At 58.1% G+C, this 19,570-nt stretch overlaps 3 protein-coding genes across 7 annotated transcripts; 2 read left to right on the plus strand and 1 right to left on the minus strand.

Annotated features, from left to right (window-relative positions):
* The first annotated feature begins 643 nt into the window (after positions 1 to 643).
* HAS3 (hyaluronan synthase 3) lies at positions 644 to 8,069 on the plus strand. 3 transcript variants are annotated; one of them, XM_081963705.1, is made up of 4 exons: positions 644 to 708; positions 5,411 to 6,031; positions 6,532 to 6,633; positions 6,997 to 8,069. In XM_081963705.1, exons 2-4 carry the CDS (start codon positions 5,411 to 5,413, stop codon positions 7,918 to 7,920), a joined length of 1,647 nt encoding a protein of 548 aa, XP_081819831.1. In that variant the 5' UTR covers positions 644 to 708; the 3' UTR covers positions 7,921 to 8,069. The 3 variants fall into 3 exon arrangements, with proteins under 3 accessions (XP_081819831.1, XP_081819832.1, XP_081819830.1); XM_081963706.1 differs by lacking the exon at positions 644 to 708 and adding an exon at positions 894 to 985; XM_081963704.1 differs by lacking the exon at positions 644 to 708 and adding an exon at positions 2,997 to 3,123.
* Positions 8,070 to 8,124: 55 nt separating this feature from the next.
* On the minus strand, positions 8,125 to 11,743 carry CHTF8 (chromosome transmission fidelity factor 8). Its single transcript, XM_081963663.1, has 3 exons — positions 11,616 to 11,743; positions 11,419 to 11,539; positions 8,125 to 11,319 (listed from the first exon to the last, which is right to left on the minus strand). Exons 1-3 carry the CDS (start codon positions 11,636 to 11,638, stop codon positions 11,110 to 11,112), a joined length of 354 nt encoding a protein of 117 aa, XP_081819789.1. The 5' UTR covers positions 11,639 to 11,743; the 3' UTR covers positions 8,125 to 11,109.
* Positions 11,667 to 19,190, plus strand: UTP4 (UTP4 small subunit processome component). Of its 3 annotated transcripts, XM_081963660.1 has the most exons (16): positions 11,668 to 11,866; positions 11,963 to 12,154; positions 12,243 to 12,327; positions 12,691 to 12,780; positions 13,169 to 13,380; positions 13,826 to 13,997; positions 14,283 to 14,374; positions 14,511 to 14,607; positions 14,762 to 14,826; positions 15,077 to 15,199; positions 15,312 to 15,471; positions 15,645 to 15,751; positions 16,026 to 16,121; positions 16,555 to 16,740; positions 17,100 to 17,201; positions 18,054 to 19,190. In XM_081963660.1, the coding sequence occupies exons 1-16, from the start codon at positions 11,714 to 11,716 to the stop codon at positions 18,168 to 18,170; spliced, it is 2,049 nt and encodes a 682-aa protein (XP_081819786.1). In that variant the 5' UTR covers positions 11,668 to 11,713; the 3' UTR covers positions 18,171 to 19,190. The 3 variants fall into 3 exon arrangements, with proteins under 3 accessions (XP_081819785.1, XP_081819786.1, XP_081819787.1); XM_081963659.1 differs by having other exon boundaries at positions 11,667 to 12,154; XM_081963661.1 differs by lacking the exon at positions 11,963 to 12,154 and having other exon boundaries at positions 11,669 to 11,866.
* The last annotated feature ends 380 nt before the right edge of the window (positions 19,191 to 19,570 follow it).

Genomic DNA, 19,570 nt, shown 5'->3' on the forward strand with positions numbered 1-19,570 from the left:
AGGAACCCAGGCCCCCCTCCTCAGCCTCTGCCCCCACCCCCGGGCTTTGCAGAGCTTGTGTGTGTGCCGCCTAGGGCAGCCCCCATCAGGGAGAGGGGAGGCTTGGGGGAAAACCTGTCTCTTCCAAGACCTCGGAAGGACCTGCGCTGCCCTCCCCCCTCCAGGGGCCCTAAGGCAGACCCCTCCACGGGCCTTGTGTCTGCCCCCCCCCCTTTCAAGGGTTCTGGAAAAGAGACAGGATTGGAAGCTGGGAACTCTGGGGTTACCACCAGCCTGGGACCCTTCAGCCGGTTGTCCTTCAGCTTAGCCTACCTCACAGGGTTGTAATAGGGAACAATGGCAGCTGCAAGCAGTGGAAGGCCAGGGTTGCCTCGCTCGGGGATGCCTACACCCTCCCCCCCCCCCCAGGAGGGTAGAGGGAGCTGCCAAAGCGCTGGAGCTGATGCCGGCCAGAGCCATCATGCCTGCTGGCCGGTCCGCTCGCCCCCTCCCGGGAGAGGAGGCGGTGCCTGGGCCCGTAGCGGAGGGTCCCTGCCCAGGCTGGCGGCGCAGCGGGCAGCTTCCCTCCTTCCCGGCTCGCCTGTTGCCCGCGGTGGGGCGCCTTTCCCATTCGCGGGGCTGCTCCGAGCTCGGCACGGGCAGCGGGACTCGAGGGGGGCAGCCGCTCCGGCCGAGCCTCTGCGTGGGGAACCTTTCCCGGGTGGGAAGGTAAGGCACGCCGGCTGCACAATGGAGCCGCGGGGGAAGCGGCACATGCCGTCCTTCTCGCCCGCCTCCCAGCGTCAAAGGGGCCGGAGCTCTGAAGTGCCTTGAGGGGTTTGGCGAGACCGCGGTGGCTGCCCTCGGCCGGCCTGCCTCTGGAGGGGGGGATGCCCCCCAAGCGGAGGGGCTCTTTCCATGCAGCCCGGAGGGGGGAGGGGTGTGCAGGTTCCGGCGGCTTTGCAGCAGGAGAGAAGGGAAGCCGAGCGCTTGGAAGGAGCTCCCGGTGCGTTCAAGAGGCTTGGGATCAGTTGGGGTGGGGGGGAGCGGAGGAAGGCGAGGCGGGGCTGCTCCAGGAGAAGGCGGCCGAGGAAATCCCTCTGAATAGGGAGCGGGATGCGGAAGGCGCCCTGCAGCTGCGGTCGCCCCGGAACGCCCCAATAAGCGTTAATCGGGCTGATTTGGTTTGGCTTCGCGCCTGAGATGAACCCGGCCGTCGTAGTTGCAATTCTGGTTTATGGTTTGGTGGATTTGTGAGCTCAGCCAGTGATGTAATGAATGAACCGTGGTTTAGACCCCTGAAGGAGGGACTGGGCTGCATGGAGGGGGAAGGCTGGAAAAGTCATAGCCGGAGTTGAGAAATCCCCAGAAAGGAGGAAAAGAAGGGAACGTGAAAAGCGGTCTTTGAAGTAGAGGATACGGGCTGGGCGGTGAGGGGAGGTAGAGAGTGCGTTGGCACCCGTGTTACTCTCCTGGCTGCGCCTCTTGTGCCTTTGATTCACCGGCTTCCCAGTTTGCACCGTTCTGTGCGTTTCTCTCCTGTTTGGGTGGGGGGGGGGGAGATAAGCAGCCTGTGTCTACAGTGGGAAAGGACGGAAAGTGAGACCGTGAAGGGCACGCTCGTGTTTCAAACCCCGGGCATCTTTCCTGCTTGCGTCGGAGGAACCCCGCGCTTCTTCATCAATCGAGGGGAGGCTTTAAGGCAAAACATCTGACGGTCCAGTCGCCCAGGTAAAAGGGCCCCACTTCCTGGTCCCTCCCGGCGCCTCACCTACCTGCAGCCCGCCGCGCCTTCTGGCCCCCCGCAAGCGGAGAAGGGTCCGGGTGCTGTGCCAGCTGAGCAGCTCTCCCCCTCCTCTGCCCAGGAGACTCAGCAGCTGGCGCATGGGCTGTTGGGGAGGGGGGGCAGGGATGGGTCGGTATGCTTATTTTATGCGCCTTTAACTAGAGCAGAGTGGTGAGAGTGTATTTCAAACACTTGGACTGTAAAAAGATAAAATTAACTTTCTGAGGCCATTATAGAAACCGAAAATAGACTTGGAATGAATTGGATAATTCATGGAATTATAAAGTTTGTACTCTTGACGGTTTGTGGGACAGGGCAAGCACATTCATGTAGGAAAGGGATCCTGAGCAGTGGAAGATAGGGAATCCCAGGGGGCCTTTTCTGAAGCAGTTTGGAGCACTGACTGTCCCCAGCAGGGACTGGGTGAGAAGAGGAAGCCCTGCCCCACGGCCTGGCTTTGACTGGTAGAACATAGCTGGATTCTTATTTATGCTCACCGGAACAAACCGCAAGAGCCAGGTTCCCCCAATGCACTAACTCAAAACCAAGAAATGGCATCGCAGCCAAATCAGGATATGTGAATTGGCCTCAGAGTCTTTTTGCAGCGAGAGGTGGAGGCTCAGAATTTCTGAGGTGTGATTTTAGCACAGGGAGAGAAGTTCCAGCATTCCTCTTGTGCAAGGCCCATAAGTACTGGAGGCTCTATTGGGGAGAACATTGAGCTCATCAACTTAATTCCTGTAATTATCTGCAGGGTTCTTATGCTTAAGAAAGGAAGGGCATTAAGTCTTCAGATTCTGTGGGAAACTTAGTGGGTCCTTCAACTCGCATTCCATTGCCTGATGACCCTCAAGGTTGGACGGTGCCTCTTCTCTCCATAAATGGGCATCTAAAAAGGAACTTATTACAAATAAGGGGCAGCCATCACCTAGTCTAGTGACTGCTTAAGGGAGGTGAGACCTAATTCCTGCTCTGGGTGCCAAACCAAGTAACCACACACACCCCTCTTGCATTCTTGCACTTTGTTTCCTTCAGGGTTCAACTTTGTGCATTTCCTCCTCTGCTTGCTTCTCTTCTTTGCTGGCACCTCCTTAAACAGGGCGCTTTGTAGTTGAGGGCTCTTAGTGCTCCTCAAGGGATGTTTAGAGAGCCTCTCCCCTTATTGGAAGGCTGCTTGCTGTCCAGACAAGGGATGCTCTCTGGCACAAGGAAAGCCATAGGGGACCAGCCAAGACAACTGAATCTGGGCAAACAGTTTTCCTCCTTACAAGGAATCTGATTCTTCAAGAGAAGCAATTTATGCATGGTTTATGTGATTTGGACACAGGAAGGATTTGAACCCAGGGTTTGATTATGAAGTGAGCAGGACGTGGCCTTCCCCAACCACTTACCTTCCAGATGTGCCGCATAGGTGACACCATGACACCTGCAAGCTTAGCATTTGGGGACACTGAAGGATGTCTAGAAGAGCAACAGGTTGGGGGAGCTGGTAGGAGAACCCACCTCTACCTCGGCCAAGGAGTCTTTGGGCCAGTTCTTTGCCTTGGGCAGATCAAAGCAAGGAGTTGGCTTAAATTCATGTTTATGCAAAAAGCAAAAGGAAGAAGGCGGGGAGGGGGAAACACAATCTAGTCATAGATTTGCCTGACTGGATTTTGAACTCTATTCTTGATGCAGATTTTTTCCACTGTAATTTTACGGGCATTGTGATTTCCTGGGAAACTTCTGCAGTCAGTAGACCTTTGTGCTAAATTTATCATATGAAATTAATCTCCACGGTTATTTCTGCTACATCTGAAGGCAAGGGGTGTGAACGGGATGTGTGTGTTTGTGCGTGTAGGTGACAGGCAAGCAAGAACAAGATCCAGTGAAGAAACAGCCTTGTGTGCAATTAACTGCTCCTGCTTTGTGGGATAAATGCTGCTTTCCCCAAAAGTGCTTCTTTTAACCAAGCGGGGCCCATTTGAGCCCAAAGCCTCTGGAATGAGGGCGCCTGGACTGTGGGCTCCCACTCGAAAAGCAGCGCCTTGAAGAGGAATCGCTCAGCTGGGAAACCTTTGCTCTATCCCAGCCCTGTTTGAAAGCTATTGGGTGGAGCGGAGCGAAAGAGATGCGTGCATTCTATGGAATTTGGTGTAAATCTGTCAGGGCAGTTGGCTGGTTTAAGAAGTGGCCAAATTGTGGTGCCAGATGCACTTCAAACCAGCACAGGAGGACCATCAGAGACTCCGGCAACCCCCTCTCTCTCCCCCCCCCCCATCGCTGAAAGCCGCCTAGGGGAGTGTTTTCATCGCCCTTTGCTGGAGAATCGCTCGTCCTTGGTGGCGCCTCTGACCGTATCTTGGATGGGGTCTCTCTGGATCAACGGATCGCTAAATTGGGATTTGCGCCAGATTCGCTCTAAGTCTGCCAGGGGGAAAGTCTGGGGGGAGATGCCAGCTGGGTGCCGGAGAGAGCCGATCTGCGGGGAACGGGATTGGGATCGCTTTCCTCCGCCTTCCTGGAGAACCGCCGGCGGCAATTCCTGTGCCACCGCCTCGAGGCAGGCGGGCCCTTGGAAAGAGAGAGGCAGCTGAGCAGGAACCCGAGCGGAGCCGAAGCGTCTTCGCCCTGCCTTAGTGCTCTGCCGCCGGGACCCTCTTCCCATCCCGCATCTCCGGAGTTGCGTCGCCCTTGCGCTGCCCAATTTTTTCCCCACGGAAAGTGCGCCCGTGACAGCCCTTGCTGGACCCGGGGGAGGGGCGGGGCGGTGGGCGAGAGCACCTGCAAAGAGAGGCAGTCACGCTGTCGCCCCTCCCCTTGGCCTGGGAGGGGGCTTCCCCCCGACGGGGCGGGGCTCTGCGCTTAAAACGCGGCGTTACTCGGAGTCCGAGAGAGAACGCCACGGCACGGTGGGTCTCCCTACCAGATGAAGGGGGAGGGTCCCCGGCCCAGACCCTACCGGCATTCTGGGCGGGAGGGGGGAGGGCGCGCTCTGCACATGCTCCGCGGTGGCACGTCGGGCGGCGACGCATCTCTTTCCTCGGGTGATTCCGGGCAGGCTTTAGGAAGAGGCGCCTGACTGGCACAGTCTCCGGGCGGCATGGCAGGATAGGAGGCGAGGAAGGACCTGTCGCTGCAGCCGGAGGCGGGGGCGGGGGCGGCGGGAGGAAAGGGCAGCGCGGACCGGAGAAGAGCGAGCGGGCAGACGTGTTGAAACCGCCCGGCCGTCCCCGTTTGCGCCGTGCCCCTCAGAGGCTGCTCGGTCGGGCGCTCTGGGAGCGGAGTAGAGCAGGAAAGGGCATTGGCTGCCGCCTCGCCGCCCTGCCCTGTCCGGACCTGAGAGCCACCTCGGAGCGGGCAGCGCTGTCTTGTGCTGCTCCCCTCCCCGCCTCTGGGCTGAGCTGGTTTGTGCGTAGCACAGCTGCTCCATGTGTTAGGCGCCCCGACGGGTCTCGGGCGCAGAACTGGACAAGCGCCCCTTTCTCCCCCTGCCCGCCTGCCCAGAGGAAGGGCCAGTCTGGGAGGAATGCAGCTCCTTGCTTCTTTGGGGGCCGGGAAGGAGCAGCGGTGCCGGTGCGGTGCAGGGATGGGGTCGGGGCACGAAACGCCATGGGTGAGAGGTACTACCAGCTTGCAAACAGGCCTCTCTCCCCCCTTCCGCAGATGCCCGTGAGCCTCCCCACAGCCCTGCGTGTTTCGGGGACCACCCTCTTTGCTGTGACGGTGCTGGGAGGCATCCTGGCCGCCTACGTCAAAGGCTACCAGTTCATCCACACGGAGCAGCACTACCTGTCCTTTGGGCTCTACGGGGCCATCCTGGGCCTCCACCTCTTCATCCAGAGTTTCTTTGCCTTCTTGGAGCACCGACAGATGCGCCTGGAGGGGCGACCCCTGAAGCTGCAAGCCTCGGTGGCCCTCTGCATCGCTGCCTACCAGGAGGACCCCGACTACCTGCGCCAATGCCTGCGCTCTGTCCAGCGCAACTCCTTCCCCGGCCTGAAGGTGGTGATGGTGGTGGACGGCAATGGGGAGGAGGACGCATACATGCTGGACATCTTCCAGGAGGTGATGGGCTCGGAGCAGACCAGTTGCTACGTCTGGAGCAGCAACTTCCACGCTCAGGCGCTGGACGAGACGGAGGGGGCCCATTGGAAGTCCACGCAGCACGTCCAGAGCCTTGTCCGCAACCACACCCACTCCTGTATCATGCAGAAGTGGGGGGGGAAGCGGGAGGTCATGTACACCGCCTTCCGGGCCCTGGGGGACTCCGTGGATTACGTGCAGGTGGGTGCCAGCATGCAAAGCCTTTCTCCTCTCTGTCCTCCTGTCACCCACCACCCCGGCACCTAACCATTGGAGAAGAAGGCAGGGGTCTTGGGAATGTAGAGGCTTATAAAGCTGGCGGAAGAGAGACACTTTCCCCATTTCTCAGGTGGAAGGGACTCCTAGCCAGACTGCCAGCAGATGGCGCCCTTCCATCCCCCCTTCCTAGCCCCTTCTGCGCTGGGCTCTTGCATCTTTTCTAGCATCTTTCCAGGTAGGGCAATTTCTCTCCTTTCCCATTCCCATGTAAAGGCTCCAGGCATCTCCTGCCCCACCGGAGGAGGGTTTGCTGCATGCCAGTCAAACAAGGCTCCCTGGCTCTATGGGACAGGCACCGCCATGCATTCTGCCCTCTCTCCTTGCTGCACTGACTCCTGGGTATTTTAAAGCCTTGCTAAAGGGGAAGAGCTCCTTGTGTGTAAATCTTCCCTTGGGCCGTGGTGGCCCTTTCTCCCGGGCAGGTGTGTGACTCGGACACCGTTCTGGATCCTGCCTGCACGGTGGAGATGCTCCGGGTCCTGGAGGAGGACTCCCGTGTCGGTGGTGTTGGTGGAGATGTCCAGGTAGGGCATGAAAACTCAGGGAGCACAAGGTGGGGTGGTGGTGGTCCCTGGAGAGGAAGCTTCTCTTTCTGCCCAGCCCTGATTTCTCCATTGTCTTAGAAATTGGCCTTTCCATTTAATCCTGGACATTTTGCAACTCTGTGACATGCTTATTCTTGTTTTACTCAGCCATTGCAAACTAAAGTTGTGGCTTAGTGCTATGTGCAATGCTACCTAATTGCACATTATTCATTTCTTTAATAAAGAATTATTAAACAAACCAGGAATAAATACAAAGTTTGAGCAGTCATCTCATGGGAAACTGAGTTTGGAGAAAGGCCAGGACGGAGCATGACAGACCCAACCCCTCTCCTTCTCTCCTAGATCCTCAACAAGTATGATTCCTGGATCTCCTTCCTAAGCAGCGTGCGCTACTGGATGGCCTTCAACGTGGAGCGGGCCTGCCAGTCCTACTTTGGCTGCGTCCAGTGCATTAGTGGGCCCCTGGGGATGTACCGCAACTCCTTGTTGCAGCAGTTTCTGGAAGACTGGTACAACCAGACCTTCCTGGGGAGCAAGTGCAGCTTTGGGGACGACCGGCACCTCACCAACCGTGTCCTCAGCCTGGGCTACCACACCAAGTACACGGCCCGCTCCAAGTGCCTGACGGAAACCCCCACCCGGTACCTGCGCTGGCTCAACCAGCAGACTCGCTGGAGCAAGTCCTACTTCCGGGAGTGGCTCTACAATGCGCTCTGGTTCCACAAGCACCACCTCTGGATGACCTACGAGTCGGTGGTGACCGGCTTCTTCCCGTTCTTTCTCATCGCCACCGTCATCCAGCTGTTCTACCGCGGCCGTGTCTGGAATATCCTCCTTTTCCTCCTGACGGTGCAGCTGGTGGGCATTGTCAAGGCCACCTATGCCTGCTTCCTGCGGGGCAACGCAGAGATGATCTTCATGTCCCTCTACTCCTTGCTCTACATGTCCAGCCTCTTGCCGGCCAAGATGTTTGCCATTGCCACCATCAACAAGTCCGGCTGGGGCACCTCTGGCAGGAAGCGGATTGTGGTCAACTTCATCGGTCTCATCCCCGTCTCCGTCTGGGTGGCTGTGTTGCTGGGCGGGTTGGCGTACACGGCCTACCGCCAGGACCTCTTCACAGACACTGAGCTGGTCTTCCTCATCTCGGGGGCCATCTTGTACGCCTGCTACTGGGTGGCCCTGCTCACCCTCTACCTGGCCATTGTGGCCAGGCGCTGCAGCAAGCCGCAGGAGCAGTTCAGCTTGGTCTTCGCGGATGTGTGATGCTGCAGGAAGACGATGGAGGGAGCTGGAGCAAGAAATCCCTGGGCCAGGCCTTTCCTTGTGTGGCTGAGGCAACTGAAGGGCTGGCCCCACCCTGCTTGAGGCAGCATTTCATGTGACTCGGCTGGAAGCAGCTGGCAAACTCATCAAGCCGGAATTCCTTGCTGGGTGGGTGGGTGGGTGGGTGGAAGCAGGGGTTCTACTCCAGAGCCCTCTCTAGGGGCTGGTGGAAAGACCCACTTGGACTCCTGCCAAGGACCTGAGCAGCAGCTCACCTGCCCTCCTATGCAAACAAGACCTTCCTGAGGGGCCGGAGGTGGCTTTCTCGCGAGTGGGCGAGGAGGGTGGCTCTCAGAGGCAATACTTTGGGGCAATTACCCTCGGGAGACACTGCTGATTGCTCTGGAGGAGAGGGGTGGGCTCTACCAGATCCTCTTTGGAGATGCTGTCTGTAGGCAAAGTCATGGAGTGTCTTCCGGTTGTTTCATTGCAGGAATAAAGGGGGGAGGGGGGAGTCCAGAAAGCTCCTTTTTGGGAAATTGCCCCAAATGAGCTGCCCACCAGAAAGGGAACTTTCCCAGCCTCCCAGAATGCCTCCCCCCTCCGTGACAGCTGCAGACAGGGAGGCCTCAGTCGGAGGAGCTGGTTGCTTTGCAGCCACTCCTGGTTTTCCACCAACATTTACATGCTATCAAGCACATGGATGACGCCTGATTTAACCAAGTTTAGCTGGGCCGGGGTTTGTTCCTGTCTGCAACCATGTGGTTGAAATATTGTGGGTACTACTAGGACACTCTACTACCTCTGTCCATGCCCCTCATCCTCGTAGGTCTCGGGCTTTCCTACAGATCCCCCCACGGTGCTACTTCCAAGTGGGAGAAGGGAGGACGAGGGGCAGCAGTGGTGCTTCACGGGCTCCCTCCTCCTCTCTGCTTAAGCCACCCCTCCCTCAATACGCCTTGCCTCCCTCCTCCAGCGAGAAGGGGCTTGGGGCTGGAGGGGAACTCACAGGGCTTCTAGTTCAGGAGTGACGGGAGCTTTTACTGCAATCTGTCATTCCACATGATGCCTCTCCCCACCCCCCTTTTCCAGCTTCCTGCTTAGCCAGCACCTGAAACTGTGGGCAGAAGTTTGCTCAGCGTAGATCCTGCCTGCCCCCTGCTGGAGTTTAGAGGAAAGGCAGCTCTTCCCAGTTTCAGTCCTAAAGAGGATTCCTGAAACTGAGAACTCTGCATGTTTACACCTTTTTTGAAAAGTAAGTTTCTATATTTTAAGCAATATTTTAAACTGTCTCAGAAAAATTCAGAGACTTTTCTGGAGTTTTCCGCCTTGTACATCTGTTGCCAGATTGTGCTCTGCTTTTTACAAACCCCATCCCCCAGCCTGCCTTCAGAGGTTGTGGGTGGAAGCTTTTAAGAAGAGGGTCTGCTGCTTGAGCAGGGGGTTGGACTAGACCTCCAAGGTCCCTTCCAACTCTGATAATGTTCTGCTCTAAACTTTTTAGCTTATCAGAAATATGGATAACCTGTAAATAAGGCCTGCACATTTAAAAGAATGCAAGTTCAGTGGCCTGAGAAAACATGTTATAATGACAAAATGTTTTGTTGTATTGGTGTTGAATGCTCTAATACAACTTTTACTGATCTGCTGCCATCTAGATGTATGGACTTCAACTCCCATCATCCACAGCCAGCAATTAAACTCCAGCACATCTGGAGAACTAGTGAAGCTGGCTGAATAGAGCTCTCTCCTGGGTTCCTTGCATCTTCCTTGCTAATGGGAGTTCCTGATCCTCGTCGATATCCAGACCCCTCAGCCTCCTTCAGTTCTGGGGCACGTGGGGAAGGGGGGCAGGTGCTGCACAGGAGCCTTGTGCTTCTGCCTCATTATACGGCTCCTCCTCACAACTCTTTCCCAGAGGCAGCTATATTGACTGGTGAGAGGGTATCACAGCATCTATTACGGGCATTAATTTCTGAACCAAAAAAAGTGTTTATATACATCCTTCTCCAATTAGGCATATTCCTGCCTTGTACAGAACATGTTATGCTGAGAAAATCATTCTGTAACCAGCGATTACTATCCTGCAACTAGATATTTTGCAAAACAGGTTTGATTTACACATTTTGCTTCTTATATGTAATTTGAGGGTTTTGTGAAAAATGAGCAAATAGTCTACTTGTGTTTTTTTGTTATTGGCTTGAAATGCTGAGGTTGCCAAGCCATCAAGAGGACCAGGGCCGCCTTTGGTCCAAATCCCAAGAGCCTTTGGGATCTCACAGGGTTTTTCTGTCATTCCAGAGAGCAACCGCTCTGCAGCCAAGTTGAGCTTACTCCTGCTTCAGTGCCTTCGCCCAGGCTGTTTCTTGCTATGCCAGTGTGCCAACTGGTAATTTTGGGAACTAATGCAGAGGAAGGGCAGTGACTGGTCCTCAAAGGTGGCCAGGGGGTTTCCTCCGAGGCTGCCTTTTTGCACAGGCCTCAAGGCCACAGTGGGAGGAAATGCCAGGCGCAGAGGCTGCTACCTTTCACCAGGAGCTTCTCTCCCCAAGCTGGCCAAGGCCAAAGCCTATTGGGGAAGAGAGCCTCTTTTGGCTGGGCTTCCTTCTTCTGGACCGACTGCCTCTTCTTGCTCTTTGAGCCATGCCAGCTCAGGGGTTAGAATGCAATTCCGCAGGCTAAGTCACTGCCCACTGCCAGGAGTTTGATCCTGACCGGCTCAAGGTTGATTTGGCCCTCCGTCCTTCCGAAATCGGTAAGAGGAGGAGCCAGATTGTTGGGAGGGGAGGGCAGGATGACGACTCTGTAAACTGCTTAAAGGGCTGTAAAGCGGTATATAAATTTAAGTGCTGCCGCTAAGCTTCAGCTGCCTCCCTTTTGTAGGCTGATTCTTTTGGGTTCCTGACCGTCCTTCAGAAGCTTTTGTACTTTCTTAATAAGACTAGTTGAACACTTCAAAGCTATTTGTAAACGTATTTATTTTTTACTTACATTTTCATTTTTTAAAAACAGGTTTGGATTTTTTAAATTACATTTGTTACAATAATAAAGCTTTGTAAACAGAGGAGCCGGCCCCTCTTCTTTCCTCTCCAGGAACCGGGGTCCCAACAAGAGGGAGGGAGGGAGGAAGCCCCCGAGCCCTCCCTTCCTCCCGCAGCCGGGGGGAGGGGGGGCAGCGCCGCAGGGCGCTCAGGCCTTCTTGGGGGCGCTGGGGACGATGGGCTTGGGGCGCGTCTTGAAGAGCAGCTTGGTGCGGATGAGCGCGGCGACCTCGTAGGTGGCGGGGCTGCGGGGGTCCTCGGGCGCGGCGACTCTCCTGCGCAGGGCGGCCACGGCCTTCTCCAGCCGCACCGCCTTCCCGTAGAGCACGTGGTGGCCCACCACCAGCACCGGCGCTCCCTGCGGGACGGAGAGCGGGATGCCCCCGAGGGGGGGGAAGGAGTCAGCGGCCGTTCCTCCCCGCCCCCCCCCCGTTTCCCCTCTCCCCCCTCCGCTGACCTCCTGGGTGAAGTGCAGGTCGCCCAGCAGCCGCCCGGCCAGGCCGCCTCCTCCTCCTCCGCGCGCCTCCAGCTGCCCCTGCAGCTCCAGCAGCAGCCACTCCGCCTGCCCGCCCGCCGCCCTGCAAGACGGAGCCGGTCAGGACGGGGCGCCCCTCCCCTCCCCTCCCCCCCCCGGCGCCCCCGGGACTCACTCACCGGCGCACGGCCAGCTGCACCATCGCCCCCGCCCACCGCCCCGCCCCTCGGCTTCCGCTTCCGGGCCAGGCAGGCCGCACGTGGCTCCCCTGCCGGCCATGGGCGACTTCCAGGTGCACCGCGCGCGGCTCTTCGCCTTCGTGCCGTCCGGGGTCCGCTGCCTGGCCGCCCCCGGGGCCCGCCTGGCCGCCGCCCGCCTCGACGGCGCCGTGGAGCTCTACGACCTGCGGGCCAACGGCGCCCAGGAGAAGGTGGGCGGGGGGCGAGCGGGGCGGGGGTCTCCGGCGGTTCCGCTGCCCGGACGGCCCTCCCGACGGACGCCGCTTCTTTCTCCCTCCCTCGCGCAGGTGATCCCGGGGGACGAGGCGCGCGCCCCGGAGGCCCTGTGCTGGGCGGCGGGCGAGCGGCTCTTCGGCGCCGGGCTGGGCGGTGCGGTGCTGGAGTACGACCTGCAGCGGCTGCGCGTGAAGGGCTCGCTGGAGGCCTTCGGGGGGCCCCTCTGGAGCATGGCGGCCGACCCCACCGACGCCCGGCTGGCGGTGCGTGAGGCGGGGGCTCGCGGGGGCGGGGGCTCGCGGGGGCGGGAGTTCTGGGGTGCCTTGACCGACGCTCGGCTGCTCTCCGCAGGTGGGCTGCGAGGACGGCTCCGTCAAGCTCTTCCGACTGGACTCGGACCGGATCCAATTTGAAAGGCAGCTGGACCGGCAGAAAGGTCGGGGGGGGGGGCTTTGCTTTCAGTGCAAAGAGCTCTCTTTCTATGAATAGGATTCCAGGCTAAAGTTCTTAGTTTCGGCTTCTGCGTTGAAAATTATCGGAGTCGGAAAAACAACTATAATTACGTTGCTTGAATTCTTTAACGCTTTGCCTAAGGTTGTGATTACCGGATAGATTCCAAAAGTCAAGAATCGACCTGTTTCCAGGGTGCAGAGTGGGAAGTCCCAGGCGGGAGTCCGGTGGCTGGCAGAGGCCATCCCATCTAGGGCAGCCGGATTCCATTTGGGGCGGGGGTGGGGAGCAGCGTCACCTGGATGGTTCCAGCCTCTGGGGCTGAGACCCTCCCCTCTTCCTCCCACAGGGCGAATCCTCTCTCTATCCTGGCATCCCTCGGGGAAGAAGATCGCAGCTGGCTCCATTGGCTGCTTCTACATCTTTGACATTGAATCTGGTAAGTTCTCCATCTGAGTTTGAGCCAAGGGAAGCAGGAGCACCTGGGAGGGACCTGCCTGGGCTGCCAAGGGAGTCTTCGAGCCACCCTTGCGCTGAGGGCTGATGCTCTCTCGATTGCTTCAGCTGAGCCCGACAGAGACAGTGGCAGTGCCCTTAGTCATTGGAGCCTGTCTTGGTCTCGGGGTGCAAAAGGCCTTAGGTTCAATTTCTGTAGATCTTCTAAAAGAAGGTGGTGGAGACCATCAGGGACCCCAGGTGGGCACAGAGCCTTTGTGGAAGAAAATAGTTTTCCGTGCCTTTGCCTGAGCAACTGTTTCTCCCCATCGCTTCAAGTGTGGCTAAGTTGTAATTGCCACACCTGAACATCCCCCATGCGTCTTTCTTAGGGCACACCAGCCAGCGGATCCTGGTGGAAGGGCGTTTGCAAGGCCCTTCCAGCCAGAAATGCCTGGTGTGGGGCTTGGCCTTCCTTTCAGATGACACGGTGGTCAGCGTGGATTCTGCTGGAAAAGTGCAGTTCTGGGATTCGGTGGTGGGCACTCTGCTCTCCAAGCATCCCATCAGCAAAGCGGCAGTGCTTTCCGTGGCCGTGGCTGAGGTGGGTGAGAGTTGCAAAATGTGGGCAGATTTGCAAATCCTGATAAAAAGGACTAATTTTTATGCGTCATCAGAGAATTGAGTATTTATCCGCATTCTTCCCTGATGCAGTTGGGCCAGGCCAGCTGCCAAAACCCAGATTCCCCCTCAGGCCTCATTGTGTGGAGCTGGGCGTCAGCTTCCCACCCACCCAGACTAGCACGAGTACCACTCCTCATAGGCTGCTTTTTTCTAGAAAAGAATTCACGGGCATCTCATGCTACAAGTCCATTTCGAAATGACGAAGTTGTTCACCGCTAAGAAGGGGGAAGCCAAGGGCCAGCTGTGGCTGAGCCGCTGCCTCTTTCAGCAGGGCATCTGGCTGGGGGCATAAGAGGGAACTGAGCCTTTGTGCCCCGGGAGGTTCCCGGCATCATGTTCTCATCGACTGGTATCGTTTTCTTCAGGCAGAGGATAGCATGGTTGTTGGCACCTCGGAGGGGACTGTGTATCAGTTCCAGTTGCTGCCGGTGAAGCTGGGCAGCTCTGAGCGCCAGTGGGTGCGGACCAGACCCTTCCGGCATCACACTCACGACGTGCGGACGGTGGCACACACTGCCACAGCCTTCATTTCTGGAGGTACAGTAGGGCACCCATCTTCTAGGTTGTAACTAATCAGCAGACGCTGGGTCCCGCCCAGGATCCCCAAGGGACACAGCCAGGTAGATGAGACCCGTTGTGTTCCTGGTGCTCTCCCCTGGTCCGGTGGCATTTGGGCGGCTGGGGTGACTTTTCTCGTTGTGCTGAGCCCTGGCTTGTTCAAGAAGTCTGCACATCTTGACTGAGATGATGATAAGCCAGAGGCCAGAAAGTCTTTGGGGAGATGCCCAGAGCCAGCCCTCACTCGGCATCCTCCTCTGGCAGGGCTGGATGGGCAACTTGTGATCCGGCCCCTGATGGAGAAGGTGGACTCCAAGTCCTATGATGCTGCCCTCCGCACAATCATCTTCCCCCACGTGAGTATGGGGACTGCTCTCTCCGTCTTGGTGGGGGGGGGGAGTGGCTGCTCCTGAAGAGGAGGGTGGGATCCTGCAGTGATGGGGCCAGCGGTCTCTCTTGCTGGGGCTTCAGGTGGCTTTTCTCTCCTTGCAGAGGCGCCTCGTCTCCTGTGCCAGGACAGCCCGGCTCCTCCTCTTCCAGTACCCCCAACACCTGGAGCTCTGGCGGCTTGGCACCACAAACGTCTTTGGTGAGGATGCGCATGGCTTCAGCGTGCATAGGATGGGCACGGCAAAGAGCGCAGCCTGCCTTCCCTGCCACCTTCTTTGGCAATTGCAACAGGACCGTCTTGCTGTTTCCTGCGGCACCCGGTTTTCTGTAAGTCGCCTTGTTTCTTGTTGCAGGAAGGCCTGGTGAGGTCCTGCCGGTGTCCTGTCCCCCCCAGAACCTGCTCCAGCTGAAGGCCAAGGTGAGAAGCCGTGATTTCCCAACCCTGACACTTAACACTGCGACTGGGGCAAACCTACCAGCCCTGGCATTTCCATCCTTTGCTGCCTTCTCTGTTTGGAGAAAGAAGGGGAACGGGTGTCTTGGGAATTCCCCTCGAGGGGTCTGTGCAGCACCTTTACTTTGCTTGGTCTGGAGAATCCCACCCGTTGCTGAGTCAGTTGCTTAGGCCCTCCTTCCTTCCTAATATTGGTCCTCTTGCTTCATTGAAGGGCCCGGAGCACATCCGCAGCAGCTGCCTCTCTCCGTGTGGTGGCTGGATTGCCTACTCCACAGCTAGCAGGTTCTGCCTGCATCGGGTTCAGCTGGTCAGTGACCACGTTTCCATCAGCAGAGTGAGTGAGATCTCCGTGGCATGGGCGCTCAGTCAGCTGGAAACGTTCCTGGCTCTCTCTGGGGGGGGGGGGGGGCAGCCGGTTGCGTCAATCCTAGTTTGCTTTCTCCAAGGTTCACAAGGCCCCCAGGCTGAATGGCTCGGCCCACCACCTCCTTTTTTCTGGCGACTCAACCAGGCTTTTTCTGGCATCGGATCGGGGCTGCGTGCAAGTCCTTTCGCTCTTGCAAGCAGGGATCTGCAGGCATCTGCACACGCTTCGTCCAAATTCGGGTAACAACGGTTTGTTTTAGATTACGGCATATTGGAAATTCTTGCAGGAATAGCCAAATATTTTCTGCAAATGCTCCCAGATGAGAAAGAAAGGCAGCGGTTAGCTGGCCTCTGCAGCAGAGAGCTGCTGGAGGAAATCTGAAGCAGTGCTCCTGATCTTTGTCTTCCTGCAGAGACGTTGGAAGCAGTGCACCAACTGGCGGTGAGTGTGGATGGCAGGTGGTTGTGTGCAGCAGGTGGAGATCGGGAAATCTGCATCTACAACTTGGAAAATACCAAGGTGAGTCCAGCTGCAAATGTGACATCCAGAGACCAGATCTGCTGCTTCCTCCATCTCTTTTCTGGTCTGGGTCTGGTGGGCAGCGGTGGGCAGCAGGCATCTCCAGGCACCTCCTTTGCTCTGCCAAAGTCCTTAAGTTGGCTTTGTGGGAGAGAGCAGAGAGTTGGCTCAGCCACTGATGAGTCCAGGAGCCTCTGATGGAGAAACCAGTTCTGCAAGCGGGGAAGGCCGAGGCAGGGGCGCTGTCTTACTCCACTGGGCCTTTTCCCCCCAGCTTCACTGCACTGTGCCAGCCTACGAGTGCCCAGTGACCGCAATGGCAATCCATCCGCTGACCAATAACCTCATCATTGCGCATTCAGATCAACAGGTAGGGGCTGCTCTTCCCTAGATTGGCAAGGCAGAGTTGGCACGCACAAAGGTCTGCCTTCCAGAACGGCCTTGCCAGTCGAGGACGGGGTCGGCCTTGCCCACCCGCCCTTCGTGCAGACTCTGGCTGTTACCTGCTGCTCTTAGAGCCCTGAAATGGGGGGGGGGGGGAGAGGGAGAGGTTGCATTGCAGTCAGCAGCCCAGTCACCATCATCGGTCCCAGTTAGAGCGGAATGTCTTGTTTCCACGGGAATGAGCTGCAGTTAAGAGAGACGCCCTGCAAAGGTGCATCTTTTGCCAGAGGAAGGTTTGCTCTGATTGCAGCATGGAGGGAGGGGGCGGGGGGGGTTCATTCTGGGATGGGACCGATCTGCCTTCAGGGAGGGAGGGGGGAGGGGGGGTCACGCCTCCCTGCTGCCTTTCCTGCTTCTAGGTCTTTGAGTTCAGCATCGAGGAGAGAGGCTACACCCCCTGGAGCCGGAAGCTGCAGCAGCTGGGCCTGCACAAGGATTGGCTGGAGCGGGACACGCCCATCACCCACATCGCCTTCCGCCCTAGGCAGCCCTCGCACGTCTTGCTGCATGACACATACATGTTCTGCATCCTGGACATGTCGCTGGTGAGTGGACGTTGGGTGGCCGCTCTGACCTGCACGATGCAGAAAGGCTCACCTTCTCTGAGCCGAGGTCAGGCGGGGAGCTCCCTCCAGTGGGAAAGCACCGCTTGTGCCCGGACCTCCTGCCTCCCAAAAGTGGGGACCTGGGCTGCCGGTCCCACATCCAGGCCAGCTGGGGGGGGGGGGGGGGGGACACGAATTCTGGAGTCCGGATGAGTCTTCAGGGAGGTGCTCAGCCAGAATGTGATTGGTCTGGTTAGGGCTCGGCAGAAGAGGGTGAACCAGGCCACTGGGCCCCTTCATCAGCCAGGCCCGTTAGCTCGGACAGTGACCGCTCCTGATGGCTTAATTTGCTCCTCCAGCCGCTGCATGAGGATTCTGCGGCCTCGAAGAAGCCGGAGCCACATGTGAAAACAATCCAACGGGGCCGGGGCCGGGCCTTCAAGATCTGCAAGAAGTTCCAAGTGGGTCTTTGGGCAACGAGCTCTCTTGTGGCAGGAGGGGAGGGGAGGCCTTTTATGTGTGGTGGGCAAGCAGCACATGCCCCCCCACGCCCCCAGGTCTGCAATCCGAGCAGGGAGGCTAGTGTGTAGTTCCAGGGGAGAAGTTGGGCCCTTGGATTAACCAGGATCAGCAAGTGTTTGGCAAAGGTACCCTGGGATGGCCAGTGCCAACAACCGTTTAGGAGTACTTTGGACAGTCTGGGCATTGTGCCAGCTGCTGAAGCCCCCACTGAGGAGCTTTTGGCCCATTAGTAGCACAGGAGGGAGGCTGCCATCCTGTGCCTGAGCCAAGGAAGTCCCTGGGCTCATGGAGTGTGGCCCTTTCCTTCATCAGAAGACCAGGTGTCTGCAAGGGACGGTGTCTGGGTTCACCCCAGAAGACAGGGAGGGTGTTCTGGTAGCCCATGGGGAGGGAGCCCCCCCTTAATTCCCCCCCCTCCCGCCCTTGCATGAGAGGTGGAAGCAAAGGGCTGCTGCTCTTGGGCAGCTGCAGGAACAAGAGGATGGAGTTTCCTTTCGCTGGGTTCCTGCGGGAAGCAGAGAGCTGGTGGCTCCTGTGTTGCTGTGGCTGTGTGTCACGGGATGGGGTGGTGCTCTGGAAGTCCAAATGGAGGCAGGCCCTTTTGTGGCTGCCAATACCAGGGAGCTCAACACAGTAGCATCCTTGCCCTGACTAGGCCTGCCAGGTAAAGGGCCAAGCTAGATGCCCTTCAGGAAGTCAGCCGAGCCAGAAGGCCCCTTCTAACTTTATTGCTTGCTTCTTCTTCTCCTTGCCTTCCCTGTCTGTCGTCCCCCCCCCCCCCCCCCCCGCAGCCTCTGCTCTTTGTGGATTTCCTGGATGAGGATTCTCTGGTGGTGATGGAGCGGCCGCTGATGGACATCAAAGGCCAGCTGCCACCACCCATCTATCAGAAGAAATTTGGGACCTAAAGTGCTGCCTGCAAAGACCTCGAAGGATGCTTCATTGGGGGGCTTCCCGTGCCCCTCCCTTCAGAAGCAGGGGGCTGCGTGGCCAGAGGGGCAACTGGGACCCGTGCCATTGCCCTCCTGTGTCCTTGAGGCTGCCCATGTCTCCAACGTGGTCTGGCCGGGAAAGAGAGGCGGCCCTCGTAATAATTATCTCCTTGTGCCTGGGAGCCAGGACTGCTCTGGGCCTCTTCGCTCGGGAGTTCCAGCATTGACTGGCGCCAGAAGACTTGCTGCTTTTCTCCCAGCCTTCCTGGGGAAGAATTGCAAAGACCGAGCCCTTCTTTTGCGCACGATCTGTCAGGGCACCATCCCTCGGCCAGAAAAGTGCCTCCTGGCTGGGCTGACCCAGCAGCCACATCGTCTCTGGCAAAAGCCTGTGGCCGGCAGCCAAGGGGCCAGCAGGCTTCCTGCTGGGTAAATGGCCTTCAGGGCCACCCTGGGACCCCTTGGCTCTGCTGACACCAGGCCCAGGCAGGCGCTCCAACCCCACCTCTGTGGACCAGGAGCCCTGGTTTCCTTCCCATCAAACCAGAACAGCAAAGTCAGCAATGAGGGAGGAGGCTGCCTTGACCTTGGCTTTGTTTTGTGTTTCTCCAGGAAGGGTGTGAGTGTGTGTGTGTCCGTGTGTCCCTGCATTTGCAGAGGGAGGGAAGGAAACTGCTGTTGGCTGCTGTTCATTGGAGGCTGAAGGTCGTGTGTCCAGTGCTGGCCTGAGAAGGTCCCAGTCCCTCCTGCCCTGCTCACCAGTGTTGCCAGCCTCCCCCTCCCAGGCTACTCCCGCAGGCCCATGGTGGGCGCATAATGCACAGGGTGGCTCCGAGTTTGGCTAGGGAAGGCTGCTGTGTTCAATCCAGCGGAATGAAAGCTCCCTCCCTCCCTCCCTCCCTCCCTGGGGCACCAAATGTTTAGATGGCTCCTCTTGGCCAGGAACACAAGTTGCTCAAATAAAATTTCCTCCAGAGGCTCCAGGCTGGTTTCAGACTTTTATTGGGGGGGGGGGGGGGGCTGCAATCCCGGTGTATTTGCAAACCGCTTCCGGAGGGGGCTTGTGTTCCTTCTTGCAACCGATCGGCAAACCGAGGCTATTCCCAAGGGAGAGTGAGGGCTCCGCGGCACCAGGGCTTCTTGACCCGTTGGACTGCTCCTGCCCGGAGGCGCCGGCGATTTCCTGTTGGGGCCCCAAAGCAGCTCGGGCCCTTCAGCGGGCCTGGGGCTGCGGGGGGAGGGGCTGGCTAGGCTGTTGCCGAGCAACGACCCCCCCGAAACTGAAGCCTGCAGCGCCGGGCCGCCCAGGGTCACTTGGGGCCACGAAGCGGCGCCTCCCTCGGCCGCATAAAGGCCATTCTCTCCCGCCCCCCCCC

This window comes from Natrix helvetica, assembly GCF_964273705.1.
Source record: "Natrix helvetica genome assembly, chromosome: 10".
Taxonomy (NCBI): domain Eukaryota; kingdom Metazoa; phylum Chordata; class Lepidosauria; order Squamata; family Natricidae; genus Natrix; species Natrix helvetica.

Coding starts and splice junctions, on each gene's coding strand:
- HAS3 (XM_081963705.1), top strand. CDS start 5,411: ATGCCCGTGAGCCTCCCCACAGCCCTGCGTGTTTCGGGGACCACCCTC. Junction 6,032..6,531: donor ACTCCGTGGATTACGTGCAG/GTGGGTGCCAGC, acceptor TCTCCCGGGCAG/GTGTGTGACTCGGACACCGT. Junction 6,634..6,996: donor GTGTTGGTGGAGATGTCCAG/GTAGGGCATGAA, acceptor CTTCTCTCCTAG/ATCCTCAACAAGTATGATTC.
- CHTF8 (XM_081963663.1), bottom strand. CDS start 11,638: ATGGTGCAGCTGGCCGTGCGCCG. Junction 11,540..11,615: donor GTGCAGCTGGCCGTGCGCCG/GTGAGTGAGTCC, acceptor TCCGTCTTGCAG/GGCGGCGGGCGGGCAGGCGG. Junction 11,320..11,418: donor ACCTGCACTTCACCCAGGAG/GTCAGCGGAGGG, acceptor TCCGTCCCGCAG/GGAGCGCCGGTGCTGGTGGT.
- UTP4 (XM_081963659.1), top strand. CDS start 11,714: ATGGGCGACTTCCAGGTGCACCGCGCGCGGCTCTTCGCCTTCGTGCCG. Junction 14,375..14,510: donor GCACAATCATCTTCCCCCAC/GTGAGTATGGGG, acceptor CTCTCCTTGCAG/AGGCGCCTCGTCTCCTGTGC. Junction 15,472..15,644: donor CACGCTTCGTCCAAATTCGG/GTAACAACGGTT, acceptor GTCTTCCTGCAG/AGACGTTGGAAGCAGTGCAC.